The 14,156-nt window shown below is 38.9% G+C and overlaps 1 protein-coding gene across 3 annotated transcripts; it reads left to right on the top strand.

The window, feature by feature from the left end:
• Positions 1 to 10,974: 10,974 nt before the first annotated feature.
• On the top strand, positions 10,975 to 13,805 carry LOC118698675 (EOLA-like protein). Of its 3 annotated transcripts, none has more exons than XM_054516310.1 (3): positions 10,975 to 11,038; positions 11,956 to 12,239; positions 13,317 to 13,805. In XM_054516310.1, the coding sequence occupies exons 2-3, from the start codon at positions 11,987 to 11,989 to the stop codon at positions 13,532 to 13,534; spliced, it is 471 nt and encodes a 156-aa protein (XP_054372285.1). In that variant the 5' UTR covers positions 10,975 to 11,038; positions 11,956 to 11,986; the 3' UTR covers positions 13,535 to 13,805. The 3 variants fall into 3 exon arrangements, with proteins under 3 accessions (XP_054372285.1, XP_036258045.1, XP_036258046.1); XM_036402152.2 differs by lacking the exon at positions 10,975 to 11,038 and adding an exon at positions 11,266 to 11,560; XM_036402153.2 differs by lacking the exon at positions 10,975 to 11,038 and having other exon boundaries at positions 11,829 to 12,239.
• Positions 13,806 to 14,156: the final 351 nt, after the last annotated feature.

Below are 14,156 nucleotides of genomic sequence, written 5' to 3'. Positions count from 1 at the left end.
TGGTGATGTTATCAGACAACACTGGTACAGACATAAGATGCATCATCCTGTTACTATTTACTTAAGACATGGGACACAGATCAATAAGCAAAGATGTGAAGTGTTACTGTAAGTTTCTCATTATTTACTAGAAGCCATCTCTCCTTCACATTCAAAGTAATCCATATTTCTCAAGGATAATAGTAATTCTTAATTACAAAATGATGATTTAGTCAGTGCACCTGCCTTTTAAGCATAAAATACCTTCTTTACAAAGTATGTGCCTCTTTTGTGATTTCAAAGAACCCTACAAATGTAGAAGAGTGTGAAGTTCAACAGTCAGCAAACAGTCAAAAAGCTTTCTGATGATGAATAACCTCCTTTGAAGTAGTCTACTTCAATATTGTAATTTCTGGAATTTCAAGCATGAAGTCTATGAGCAGCGAGACTACACATTTCTATTCAGTGGCAATAAAAGTCAGCTAATTTGGTACCAACTACAGCAGGATATTATCATTTATGTAGAGTTTTTATCTCATCGTTAAGGACAAATCTGCCAAATTCCACAAGCTATTTCCTTATTAAGGGGAAGTTTAGAAATGGAGGAGCCACAGCATTAGAGCGCAGATCTCTAATTTTTTCCATTGAAATGAAAACTTCGCCCTTGGAAAATATACTTCACTACTGAATATATTAATTAGATTTTTGCATTTGATCCTAATTTGATGACAAAAACACTAAAAAGATGCTATATTATAGTAAATGCAGTTTTGACAATGGGTTCACTCATCCACTGTACTAAGTCAGAAAAAGTTCTTAAAAACGGCTTAAAATTTTCAAAGAACCATCTCAAAAGGTGATTAATTTACATGTTAGCTTAAGAAAAAAATCCTGTCACATTCATTTTCATTTTTTCCTTAAAAAGTAGTCAAAACATATTTGCACATTGCAGCACCATTGAGCACCCCGCTGAAAAATGACAGTGCATAAATTACAAAGCAGGCTTTTTACAGCAAACACAGATCTGTGCTCAAGTTAGAATAACATTCTCTTAATCCCTAAAGCAGAGCAGCGATAAATGCATCTTTAATATATTCAAAAGCTGTTACTTTTTCCTTTTTTTTAGCCAAACTGCAGTGCTATGAGCTTAAACTTCTCTCATTGCATTGCTCCAGGCAGTGGATCTCTGAGCACACACGCTTTCATCCTGAGAATGTAGGTGAGAGAATAAACCAACGCCTGTTTGCCTGCCTTCAGCATAAAGGCATTTGTAGCTAGACCAGAACCTGTGAGATATCAATCATGCAAATGAAACCTGACTGCTCTAAAAGGGGCTGGCTGAGAGCTTGGCTTTCATTTGATAAATAAACATCTGAAGTTTTATCTGCTGCAAATGCTTTCACTTGGGGTCCAACAGTAACTTTCTTGTTGTAACACTAATACTTAAAGTAACACCAGAATGCCCTGTATGTTAACTGACTTCATAGTATTTGTCTGTAATAACTATATTAATATTAATATTAATTTCAGAAACTTCTATGCATTGAAAATATAAGCATCTATAAAGCTGACAGAAAAATATAGGTATAATTCAATGTCTGAATAAAATTTCCCAATAGTTGTTTCAATTTCCTACCACACAGTCTAACTAGAAACTGATTAACATCAATAAGAAATCTTACATCTCCTAATATGTACCTAACTTTCAATGAAAATGGATTATAAAACAGTAAAATAAAGTGATATTAGTGAGAAAAAAAACTAGTTCACTACATCCCTTGTACCTACTCAACATGCTGTATTTATATTATATGGCAGTCAGCTCCCAAATAGATGGCACCAGAAAATCAAAATGGTTGCTTGTCACAGCATGCAAAGAAAAGGGAATTTTCTTTATCTTTACACACAGTTCTTTGAAGCTGTCCTGATCCCAAGGTATCTCTCAATTAAATATCACTATTTCCCCTCTCTTCCCATTAAAAAAAAAAAAAATTGCAAGCCCTTTTATTATGCCTAGGGGGATGGATGAAAAATTACAAACACTGCCAAATGTGTAACTAGAAAAACTGCCTTGAAGTGGGTGGGGGTGTTTAGATCTTGGCAGCTGCTGTGTAACCAAAAGCTTTTACAAAAGCTAAAGTAATTTAAGTATTTTCAGAGAGGCTCACTGATTCTGGTAGTTATTTTCCTGCAGACACCATAAGTTGATCAGCTTTTCCCACAGCATTCACTGGGGCTGTCATCCAGAGTGAGTGCTCTGTCTGTCCCCTCAACAGGACCAACCCACAAAAGGACAACATTTTAGAAACAATGCAGAATACATCCTTTAGAAAGCATAAAATATAGGTAAGAACTGTAACTCTGGCGATTCGTTTGCTAATTTCTTTAAGTCCTGTTAACCAAATAAATCAGTAAGGTCTAGAAAGGTACCTTCTGTGGCTGACAGGGATACTCAGTACATCTTTACTGATATTTCTAAGGGAAGCCATAGGCATTGAACACACTTTGATCCTAATTTGATGACAAAAACACTAAAAGGATTTATTTTTTTTCACTGCCTTTTGCTTAGAAAGTTGAACTTTCATCTCAACTCCTAACTTTCTCAGTTTTTAGAAACTAGAGGTCCAAGATGGTGCCCTCCCTATTATGCCTTGGGTGATAGAATAATGGCTGGAAAAAGCCCTCAACAATCATAACAGCATCAGCATACGCAGGCAGCAAGAGTAAAGTTTCATGCTAGAATGGGATTTTGAAATTTTCTGGTTTTAATCTATAATTCAAAAGAACTACAGAATGTGGAAGTCATCTGCACCTGGGCACCTGGACAGGAGTTGAACAGCACACCTGTATACACAGCCTGTGAAGAACTGCTAAGCATCAAGCAGATTCAAGTTTTTGTTTAAAAGCCAAAGAGCAAATACAAAAAGATTGAGCACAATCAAGCAACAAGTGTTTTTTAAAAAACAGAATATGAATATTTTCCTGAATTAATAATTTTGTATTTATAAATCATATATTCAATTGGTCAAGTCTCTTCTGAGATACCACTATTTTTTACATATGATATGAAATGCACAACAACTCCCAAGGAGAATGCCACAATATAAGCAGAACACCCATATAACTTATTTTTTTTCCATGTGCACAGAGACCTATGACTAAAGTCTGAGCTCCCATGGTTTTGATGCATACAAATATGTGTTACATACACTGTCTCAGCAGGCACTCATTATGCAGTCACAGCAAAGAAAAAGTAAATGCCTCACTGAATTAGAAGGAAGGAGATTTTTCACCAGTTCTGTTGAAGGCAACAACAACAACTTAGAGAAAAGAGGAATTAATGCATATCCCCTTTTTACTCATTATTTGGGATAAAAGAGTCTACTTGTATAAATAACTAAACCAGTAATTCAGCTAAGAATCACTTCCAGAAGCTATAAGGCTCAGAAATTCCTTACCATTCAAAGAGTAACTAAACAAGTATACAAGATTAACTAGGCAATGTAAAACCTGAGTAAATTATTAATTTAAGCCAAAAATAACAACCTGCCCTTTAACATTTTGGGGATACATTTTATCTGTTCAATTACTTACATGTGCAGTCACTGAAAGCAAGAGTTACTCCAGGAGATGTGGTCTAGTTCTTTATAGTATTTTTCTTCCATAGCGGATGTCAACTAATTCATCAGTTTCAGATAGATTAAATAATACAGATTAATATTCACAGTATTCTAAAAAAGATATTATAGTGATTTCCTATGGTTAGGACTGTATATCACACTTTAGTATCCACAGGCAAATTCTTCTATAAGTGAATGTCATTTATCTATACCTGATGGAAGAATTTATTTTTAAGAATGCAAATGCTGACTACATATTTAAATTAATGAAGCATGTGATATAGGTCAAGGACAAACTGGAGAGAATTTTTTTAGTAGTTTTAATGCTATCTGCAGCAGTTTTCACACATTCTTAAATTAGTCAGTAGGCATTCTGAAGGTTAAAGAACAGAGAACTTTGAGAACATAATCATGAAGTTCAATGTGAAGAACAACCTGGAAGGGTGGCATTTCAATTTTGCCAGAGGCAAGCTAAAAAGCTTATAAACAACTGTGTTAAATGGAAACTTGCTACGTAAAAATACAGGTAACAAAGAAATAGTAAGACTAAAGCTGAAAACTACACATTTCTCATCTTTCTTTCCTGCAGTGGTTCTCCTGCTCAAGCTTTACAACCTACGGAGTCAAAGACAAAGGGTACGGTGACTGTAGAAATTAAAAAGTATTTACCAATAAGGAAATCAACAGTAAATTCTGGAGCGGCATTTTGAAAACGTATTTCTGGGAGATCAAAAGCTTCTCAGCACATCAGGAATGTCATCTACACTTGTTATTACATACTGATGCATTCTCACCTCCCTTGGGATAAAAAGGCAGGTCATAATTTCTGGAATAAAGGCACTTGTCCTGCAGTGCCCTCCCTTTCTATCTGTGTATTAGGATAGACCATCTCAGACCTAACAGGAGTGTTGAAAATATGTTCATTAATGCTGATATGACTGTTTAATAATTAGGTTATGAGGGCTATCTAAGGACTGTGAAAGATAACATCATTTTTTAGTTAGATCTAATTTCTTTTATCTCCTTTCTTGTGGTTAGTCACCAGGTTCTAGCCCCAAAACTGTTCTGCTGAGCCCTGCTATCCACCTTTTTTGCTCTATGTTTCAAAATAATCCACTTCAGCTCAGGTCTAGACTGCCACCATCAGCATTGCCAATACCCCGTTGTGCAGCTACAGCAATGATTTATTGCTCGGTGACAACAATGTAGCAGAAGTGCTGGTGTTATGATTCTTCATCTATATTATGAGTTCAATCAAATAATCTGCTGAAGATCTTTTTGTTTCTCTGATATACAAACACATTCTCTACAGATAACACGGGAGATCACATAGCAGCAAGTATGAATCTCAGTAGGAAACTAGTATGCTTTATTTCAAACCTGTCAACATTTTTCATGTATCTCCAAAAAAATCATTCATTGCACTTTCCTCCCACAAATTCTCCAAATTAAATCTGCTTAATACAGGAAATACAGGAATGGGGAAAAAAAAGCATGTATTATAAAAGTCAGAAAAGCATGTTAAGTTTTCTCCCATCTCACTACTTCTTTTACTTTTAATAACATATTGTGCTGAGCAAGGACAACATTCCAATGGAGGTACATAAATATTTGCACACAGTGACAAAAACATTTTCCCTGTGATTCTGAAAAAAAAATGCAAATTCAGGGCTCATTATTAACAAGCTGAAGATTACTAATTAATGATTTTACTTACAAAGAGTAATGTTTAAAAACAAACAGCTACATTCATAATTAACAGGAATAAAAAGTATATGGATGAATCAATCACGTGTTGCTCTTACATATTAGCTAAAAATTGATGCACTGCAGAATTACAGGTTGGAGTGGGGAAGCATCCACTCTGTGAAAAAACCTCAGTATTCATCAGCTATTTGTTTATTCTCTTGTTTCTGAGGCTGCAGAGGAAATTACTACCTGTCTGTGGTAACTGGCCATTAAAACCAAAAAGAACCCAAATTAGCTAAAGTAACTGCTATCTTACTAAAATGGAAACAGGCATTTGACAAAATAAATAAAACAGAACTACAGCAACCAGTTCCTTCAGATGTCCAGTTTCTTTATGCAGAACACATAGTATGGGTGATGATGTTTCTGGTGGCTTGTGATGTATTGTACAACCATTTTATAAAGTGATACAATATGTCACAGACAATAAATTAGTAAATACTGTAGCGGCTTCACAATCCTGCTCTTTCTCATCAACATGATTCCATAGTTCCTGAGGTTAAAAACTGTCATGACTTTAGATTTTAAGCACTCAGCATAGAAATAATTTATATGTGGGAATCTAAAGTTGCAAGACCTTATTATTACACTGCACTTGCCCTGTGCCATTTTCACAGGCAGTAACAACACTGGAGGCTCTACTGTCTCCAGCACTGCCAAAATTGATACATCAGACTTCAAGAAAGTTTAAATATTTATATCCAGAACTGTTATTTTCAGGCTTTGCACAGATTTAACAACATTTAGTTTTAACTCTAGTAATTCCTGTGCACACTTTAAATTCGTATGCCAGATGTTTAAATGCCACAGAGGATTATTATTACATATTTACTTATATAGATCCATCCCTCATATATGTTGATGTTAACAAGAAAGTAAAGACACTTCTAGAGGAGGCAACACCTTCTCACCAGACTCATAGCAGGAGACTTGTTGATTCTGAGTTCTGTATATGACCAACTTATCAATTTCACAAACTTACATCTGGATCCTCATCAATGAGCATATAAATTAAAAATGTTCAATTTTTCATAGGCTAAACTTTAGAATGCTAGAAGCAGTTTTAATCATCACATATCAAACCAAACAGTTCTATATTTGACTTTTATACATTTTTTCAAATCATCACGATCATAAACATGCACAGCAACTCTATACAGACATCTATATGCATATTGTAAGTTTCCCCATTATTGCAAATATTTTTAGACAAAAAGAACAGAAAAACAACCTGTATCAGCTAGGAGCAACATCTTCCCTGAATTCTTTCATCATTTTCTTCCCAGTAATATAACTAATCATTTATTGGAACCTGCTCTAAAACAGACTATACAGACACTAATATTCCACATTAACCAAACAAAAATTATCTCAAAAGCCCCCGAAACACAAGTAAAAAAACTTTCCCACCAAAAAGACAAGAAGAAACAGAACTAAACTGACCCCTGATGTGGAAACACTTCTCTCAGGGAAGATAGCTCAGAGAGGAAGATAATTCAGAGGAAAACTGCATTTTCCATTTCGATTAGTGTTTTATCAATAGTCAAAAAGTAATGTTTTAGTCATAAAAGAACATACAGAACCAGTCAGAAAATGCCATTGCTTCTGCATATGAATTCTTTTTCTTACAGATCTTGTCAGGAGTATCTTTTGTGGTCAATTCAAAATGGTGAGGCAATTCATTTTCTCTTATTTCTTAAAGTGTCTCCTGATTAGATGAAACTAAAAGGTACTTAGCCAAACAGAGCAGAATTTATGGAAGAACTCCCAAGCATTTTAACTGCCATATAAAGTAGATTTTACAAAAGAAACAAAGCAAGCCGTTAATATTTTAGTTTAGTAGTGCCAACATTCTATTACTCATCTATTAGAAATAGCTCCTTAGGATTTTTTAAAATTTGCAGTAACACCTTGCATCTGAAAACAGATTAAAACCCCAAATAATTATAAAGCTAGACAGACAGCATCAATTAGACAATTAAAGATACCTGCTCCCTTTATAGCAGGAGTGCAATTTAATTTTAAAAAAGTTTTCAGCATTTCAGAGGGAATGAACCCTGGTTGAGGGGTTATGGCCATAAAAAGGTGTTGATCAGTCTTATCTTTTAAAATGTTTTATGCAGCCACATACAGCAGAGTTGCCTGTGGATTGGACATAATAATCAGCAGGGGAAGGAGAGCTCATTACTACAAGCTCTCCTTCCCCTGCAGATTACCTCAGCATGAAGCCACGTATCTCAATCAAAAAAGATTGGGATGGAGAGCTACACAAGATGTTTCTAAATCAGCTAGCTTGGGGCTCAGCCTATAGCTGCAACCTTCTTTTAACCTTCAGAAAAGCAGAAGAACCTGAATGGTCTCTAAATATTGGCCATCTGTAAGTTTAGAAATACATCACTTAGCAGATAAAAGGCCCCAGCAGACCTGTCTCATGCTCACACAACTGATGCCCAGTGCCAACATGGAAGATTGAGCAGCAAGATCTGTTGGAAAAGGGACAAGGCAGGACATTGAACAAGTGGGGGGCAGTAGGGGCCTAGGGGTCTAGCACGTTGTAGAGTACTGAGAAGAATACTTAATGCTTTGGGCTGTGGTATATACCTGTTTAAAATATTTCTCAGAAATATTTTAGAAAGAAAACTTTGCTGTAAGTCACCAACAATCTATGACTGATTATTTATAATGCCCAAATTTTTGACAAGGCTAGTGATGTCAGTGATGTGTTACAAACCAGAAATATGCTCTATCTGCAGAGTGTGGAGAGCAAGGTGTGTGTAAAAAAAATTTTGTTGCAACAAATCTGGAAATCTGGTAATACAGAGAATCCTCTAAAGAAACTGGAGATATGTTTACTGAACTAAGCTTAAGACAGTCATAATTTTTTATGATAAGTACAAAGAAATAAAAAACAGCATAGCAAAATATTGGTATTATTTTAACTATAACGTTAGACTCAGAGACTGAGTAAAATGAAGGCAAAGGGGGCAAAATGTAGAAGGCTGGTAGAAGTCCTTATGATGGAATTACTGCCAAAAGAATACAGGTACAGCATCACATTTCACATTGTTTGATGTTCTAAAACGCAGTGTATGTTCAAATGTCAACACAGTGCAGAGTCTCATGAATGTCAGCTATTAAAATAGTGACCATTCACTACAAATAGTTGTATTGAATTGTATTTCATGCATTATTAACAGCTGAAATTTCAGTTTTGACCCCCAGTTTCCTGGAACATACTGCACCACATCAGTCCCCACTTTGGAAATGAACTGTAGCTAATCAAGTCCCTTGACCTGATTTTGACACAAGATATCCCAGCCCCTATTGCTGGGTACTGAACCCTGTAAAATCAGCTGCTGAGTGAATGTGACAAGGAGCACAGCAATGCTTGCCTATCTAGATGAGATCAGAGCTGAGTCCTTATAAATGATGTACCAGGCATTGTTTTAGCTCCACAGAAAGCAGTAACACATTCTGTAATGGGAATTACGTAGGTTTTGTTCTATCAAAATTAAATTTAGGGACTCCCTAAGAAAAGCCAATATAGAGGCATTGAAATGAAGTAGAGGTTATGGAAGCACAGACACAAGTGGCAGAATTTCCTGTTGGTGAGATTGTATGTGAGGTACTGCACCAAGAGGAGATAATTTGGGATTGGTGTTAGCATGTGAAAGCCACAGTGACCAGAAAACAATAAAGTGCATCTAAGATGCCAAGCATAAGCTGATCATCTGCTAAGATCAGAATGAATTTTCTTTTTCATATTCACTTTGTACATTATCTTTGAATGTTCACTTTGAATCGTTATCTTCAATCCTGAGAAAACCTACTAGAGTCCCTTTACCACTCATCACACAAAAAGCTGAACAGTACACAAGGACTGCTAATTACAGAGCCTTATTTACATGCTGCTAGAAATTGTTAAGTCTTCTGATGAGTGTTCCAATATATGGGACAAGGTTTCTACAAACCAAGTAACACCAGTTTGTGAGAGGAGATTTTCAACATATTAATTCACCTTTGGTAGTAGCATACATATCTTCTGCTATTTATATTTTATTTAGAGTTGTTATACTTGAGATTTTAAGTACCCTGGAGATTTTTCCTTAGATCAAGGGAAAAAAAAAATCTATTTTATTTATGTGTTGAACCACATGATACAAAATCATGCCATAATGTACATGAATGAAAACAAAGCTGCTTACACAACACGAGAACATTCTGGCCTATATTTTCCCCAAAAGAAATAACCCCCACATAAAATATAATCATACAGTGGAAAAATACCAAAAGCAAATACCAAAACCCCCCTGAAAGCTCATTACTCACAACTCTAAACGGATGCAACAGGTTCTTGTACTAACCATGCACATCTAGTAAGATGGAAACAGCTTAAAGCAAAAAAAGCATTTAAAGTAATAACCCTGTAAAAACTACAATGGACTTAAATTCACATAATCTATTAATTTCTCTTCTTATTATGACTTTATTATATAAAGGAATGACTCTATATGGAACATTTTGAACAAGATATTGGAAATATCTGGGGGAAAATGGGATAATGAAGCAGAAATTTCAGAAAATGGTAATAAGTAAAATTCTATCAGCCATAAAATACTTCAAAATACACAAAATTCACTGAAGGTATATTTAAAGCATATGCCAGAACAGGCTCTCATAAAAGTTATCACCAGAAAAGAATCATTTAACCCTGCAGCTACAGAATACTAAGGTTACTTGTAAGGCTTTGCCAATAAATATCCATTATTCACAAAGTCAAAGACTTGAACAAACAAAAAAAACCCCCCATAATTAGTCCTACCTTCTGCTCTATGAAGTTCCTCCGCCCTTCTAAGCATGGGATCCGCCCATCTCTCTCTCTCTCAGCGTAATTCCAGCAGATCACTTTACTCTTTCCACCTGTGAGTTCCTGGAATTGTTAAAGTAGCTTTGAGATTTCTCATGCTTAAGAAATGTGGTTTAACAGAGCAAAAGACAAAAGAAAGGTCATCATTACTTTTCACCTTTGTAAATACTACCATTTTTTCTTTTCCTTCTCTAACACTTTTTTTCCTCTTGTCTGTCTCTCCTAACTCACTCCTTTTGGTCAACATTCTCTTCTCCCTTTCTTTCTCTCAAATGCTGCATGCATGGCAAAGTTCCCCAAATACTTGTTGTATTTACTGCCCTCAGCTGAGAGCTATGGCTTTACAGGAGAGAGGAATCTCCCGTGATTTTTATTTGGACAGAGACTCATCTGCAATTTTTTATCTTCTGTACCTGCAGAAATTCAGGCAGGACTCAACTCTTCAACTTGCTGCATTAGTAGCCATCTTTAGTGTCACTGTCCACCTTAATGAGGTCTCTTTGATTTGTATACCTTGGAAATTACTATGTACAAACACACGTGCACTGACATAAAATATATATAGGCTGCCCATTAAAACTGAAGACATCTAGCAGGACTATATTATTCTAACCCTCTCCTTTTCCAAATTCTCTTTTCCTGGAAGGTCTCTGAATTTTACTGTGCTTGCTAGATCCCCACACTTTGTTTCCCGTTGCCAGGGCTCACAACGGGACCAGCACACACAAAACCTGCTGTCAAACAGTAACTGCGTTGTTCAAAACGCCGGTATTAGCAGGGCAAAGCCTCGATGCAAAACGCCGTTGAACGCACCAGGGTACAGGTAAGACTGTCCTCAGAGAGTAGGGCGGGATAAGAGCACTTTGGGAAATTCTGTGCCAAACAAACCAGTGCCCAGAGAGAGCAGGGAGGTGAGAGCCACTGAATTTTCACGTGCTGAATTATTTTAGTTATAACCAGAGGCGCGGAAGCCCCGCTCGGCCGGGCTGCAGAGCCGCACGGGCACCCCCGCGGTGCTCCGGGCCAGGAGGGCACTGAGCGCATCCCCGAGCCCGGCAGGCCCGCACCGGGCACGGGACAGCCCCGGGCAGGGCACACGCAGCTGCCGCCTCCCCTCAGCACCCACCGCCGGGCCCGGCCGCTCCGGATCGCCAGGGAGCAGGCCATAACCCCATCCCTCCTCCCGGGCCGGCCGAGAAGCCGCAGGAACAGCGCGGCCGCGATCCTTTCAGCGCAGCCGGCCCCGGCCCGCGGGGCCACCGCCTCCCGGCCCGCCCCGCCCCGCTCCCGGCACCCACCGTGCGGGCGGGCCGGCGGAACGGAGCCTGTGGAGCCCGCGGCGCAGGTAGGCGGCGGCCCCGAGGCCTCCATGGCCGCGCGACGGCGGAGCGCTCCCCGCGGGAGCCAGCGCAGGGCAGCCGGGCCGGGCCGAGCTGTGGGGAAGCAGCTGCGGCCGGGAGGCGGCGGCCGGGAGCGCGGCTGTGCCCGGCCGCGGGGGAAGAGGCTGCGGCTGCGAGGCGCGGCCGACACCGGGGCTCTGCCCGGCCGCGGCTGTTCGGGCGGCGCGGCCCGGCCCGGAGCCCGGAGCGCGGCGCGGGCAGAGCGGGGCCCGCGGGCCGGACCCGCCCCGGAGAGGCCGCGCAGCTCCCTCCACGCAGCTCCGCGGCTGCAGAGCCGCCAGCTTGTCACGGGCATCGGCCGCTGCTGGAGACTGATGCCCGGGCCTCTGTGTGTTTGCAGGAAATAAACGGCCTCTAATGCGAGGAGCACGATGAAATTCGGTTGCCTTTCCTTCCGACAGCCCTACGCCGGGTTGCTTCTAAACCAAGTCAAAACAGTAGAGACTCGCTGGCGTCCTTTGCTAGCAGGCTACAAGAACTGCACCATTGCTATTCATATAGCTGTTAAGGACTGGGAAGATGAAACATGGAGAGAAATTCTTCTGAATAGGTTTGGCATGACACCGGAACAGCTGCAGGATTTGTTGGATGAAGGGGAAAAATTTGGCAGAGGGGTTATTGCAGGTAGGTATCCTTGGGTTATATTTTGTAAACAAACTTTCAGTCCCTAAACAGTCACTGAAATATACATCTGCTTTATGTGTTTGCACTCATTATGACATTTAACTCTTCGAAGGAGTGGAGCATGAGTTGTGGTTGGGGGGTCTATTTAAATTCCTCTATGTTTCAGCACAATATATGTCAGTTTCACACTTCTTGCAGTTTGAGCTTAGGAGCTCTTGCTGAACCATTGTGCAGTACTCGTGGTCAAGCGAATTCATGATGTTGCAGCACTGTGCATGCCATTTTAAAGTATAGATAAATAATTACATAAATAAATCCTATTTCAGTTTTACAAGCCCCCTGTGTTGCTTTTGGTATTTGGGCAGGGGAGAAGTTTGTTTCTGTAATACAGTGAAGAGGCAGTGACGTTTCACTGCATAAATTGTGCTGACATATAGCAGATGTTGTGCACTGTACACATCAAAAGTTTTTAGTGCTCATTTTGTACTATTTGTTGTAGGTATCTTTGTTACACCATCTTTCACTGTCATTTGAATACTTTTAACTATGCCTGCACAACAAATTAATTCTATCACATACACTGAACATTGTGGTTTTGCAGTGCTGAAAACTGTAGGTCCTACATAACATGTAGATTTGCAGCCTTAATATAAATTGCATGCTTAATTGTGGTGTAGGTAGGAACTCCAAAATATTTTAATGATTTTAAAATGTTAATAGAATAGTGGCTTGAGAGGAGCAGAGAGAATTTTATGCTTTACTGAAGCTGGTCCAAGGCCAAACGTAGCTCAGGAGTTTTGGTAGCAACTGTGTCTCCTTAGATGCAGGCTACTTTTCAAGGAATTCTGCAGCACTGGGTTGTGGTTTAACTGTGCCCTCCTCCTTTTCCTCACCCACCTGAGTTGAGTCTCATGGACTTGTGCAGCAGACAGCACAGGTGGGAGGTGTGCCTCCCTCTGACTGTGCCCTTCAGGTAACAAACTGGCTGTTCTGTGTCTTCAGGGAAGGCAACTTGTGGAAAACTTTTCTCTAAGATCACACTGGTAACTAATTTTGTATTTTAATTGTCATATACAGGATTAATTGACGTTGGAGAGACATCACTATATCCAGAAAACCTGCGTCCTGAAGAGATTCTGGAGCTGGAAAACAAAGCTGTCCTCAGTAATCTAGAACAGAAATACTTGACAGTTGTTTCAAATCCCAGATGGCTCCTGGAACCAATTCCTGCCAGAGGGAGAAAAGGGGTGTGGCAGGTGGACATCCCTGAAGAACTGATCCCTTCAGAATTGTAGCTGAATGCAGACTTGTATATAAGATGCTGGCTTGCAAATTACATCAGCATCTTGGCTAGGATTCTATTCCAAAACTATTTGAAATGGCAAATGCATTTGAAGAACTGCTTTTTTGAGGCAAAACAAACAAGATGTGTCTTTATGACTATTACATGAAATTGTTTTTTTAGACTTTCTGTATAAACAACTAAGTAAATGCCATTTTTACATGTACAGTTATACATTGTGTGCCAATTTAAATGTAAATTAAAATTATTTTTTGATACCTGCATCTCTGATTATAAGAAAATGGTGCTTAAAAGCAGGCTGCCACAATTTACAGGACATCCCAGACCTGAAGGATCGATTCTTTTCATTCACATTTCAGGCACACAAGATGTGCATATGATGAATACAGCTCTGTGACCTGACAGACATTGCAGAAAGGCCAGTTTGAGAAGGTGCCTTATAAAAAATGAACTTGAGCAAGTATTAATTTTTTTCCTCTTATTTAAGATGAAAAATACTAGTTGTCTTTGAAAATATAATACTGAATTTAAAACAAGTGTGAAGAATTATAAATAATAGCCACTAAGCTTTGGCACTCTCAGGAGTTTTTCAAAATTCACACCCTACATTACAG

This window comes from Molothrus ater, chromosome 14, assembly GCF_012460135.2.
Source record: "Molothrus ater isolate BHLD 08-10-18 breed brown headed cowbird chromosome 14, BPBGC_Mater_1.1, whole genome shotgun sequence".
Lineage (NCBI taxonomy): Eukaryota > Metazoa > Chordata > Aves > Passeriformes > Icteridae > Molothrus > Molothrus ater.
This window is presented reverse-complemented; position numbering and strand designations above follow the sequence as displayed.

What these genes read in the sequence shown, in the direction of transcription:
- LOC118698675 (XM_054516310.1), top strand. Translation starts at nt 11,987, where the DNA reads ATGAAATTCGGTTGCCTTTCCTTCCGACAGCCCTACGCCGGGTTGCTT. An exon ending in TGGCAGAGGGGTTATTGCAG is followed by an intron (nt 12,240 to 13,316) that starts GTAGGTATCCTT and finishes TGTCATATACAG; the next exon opens with GATTAATTGACGTTGGAGAG.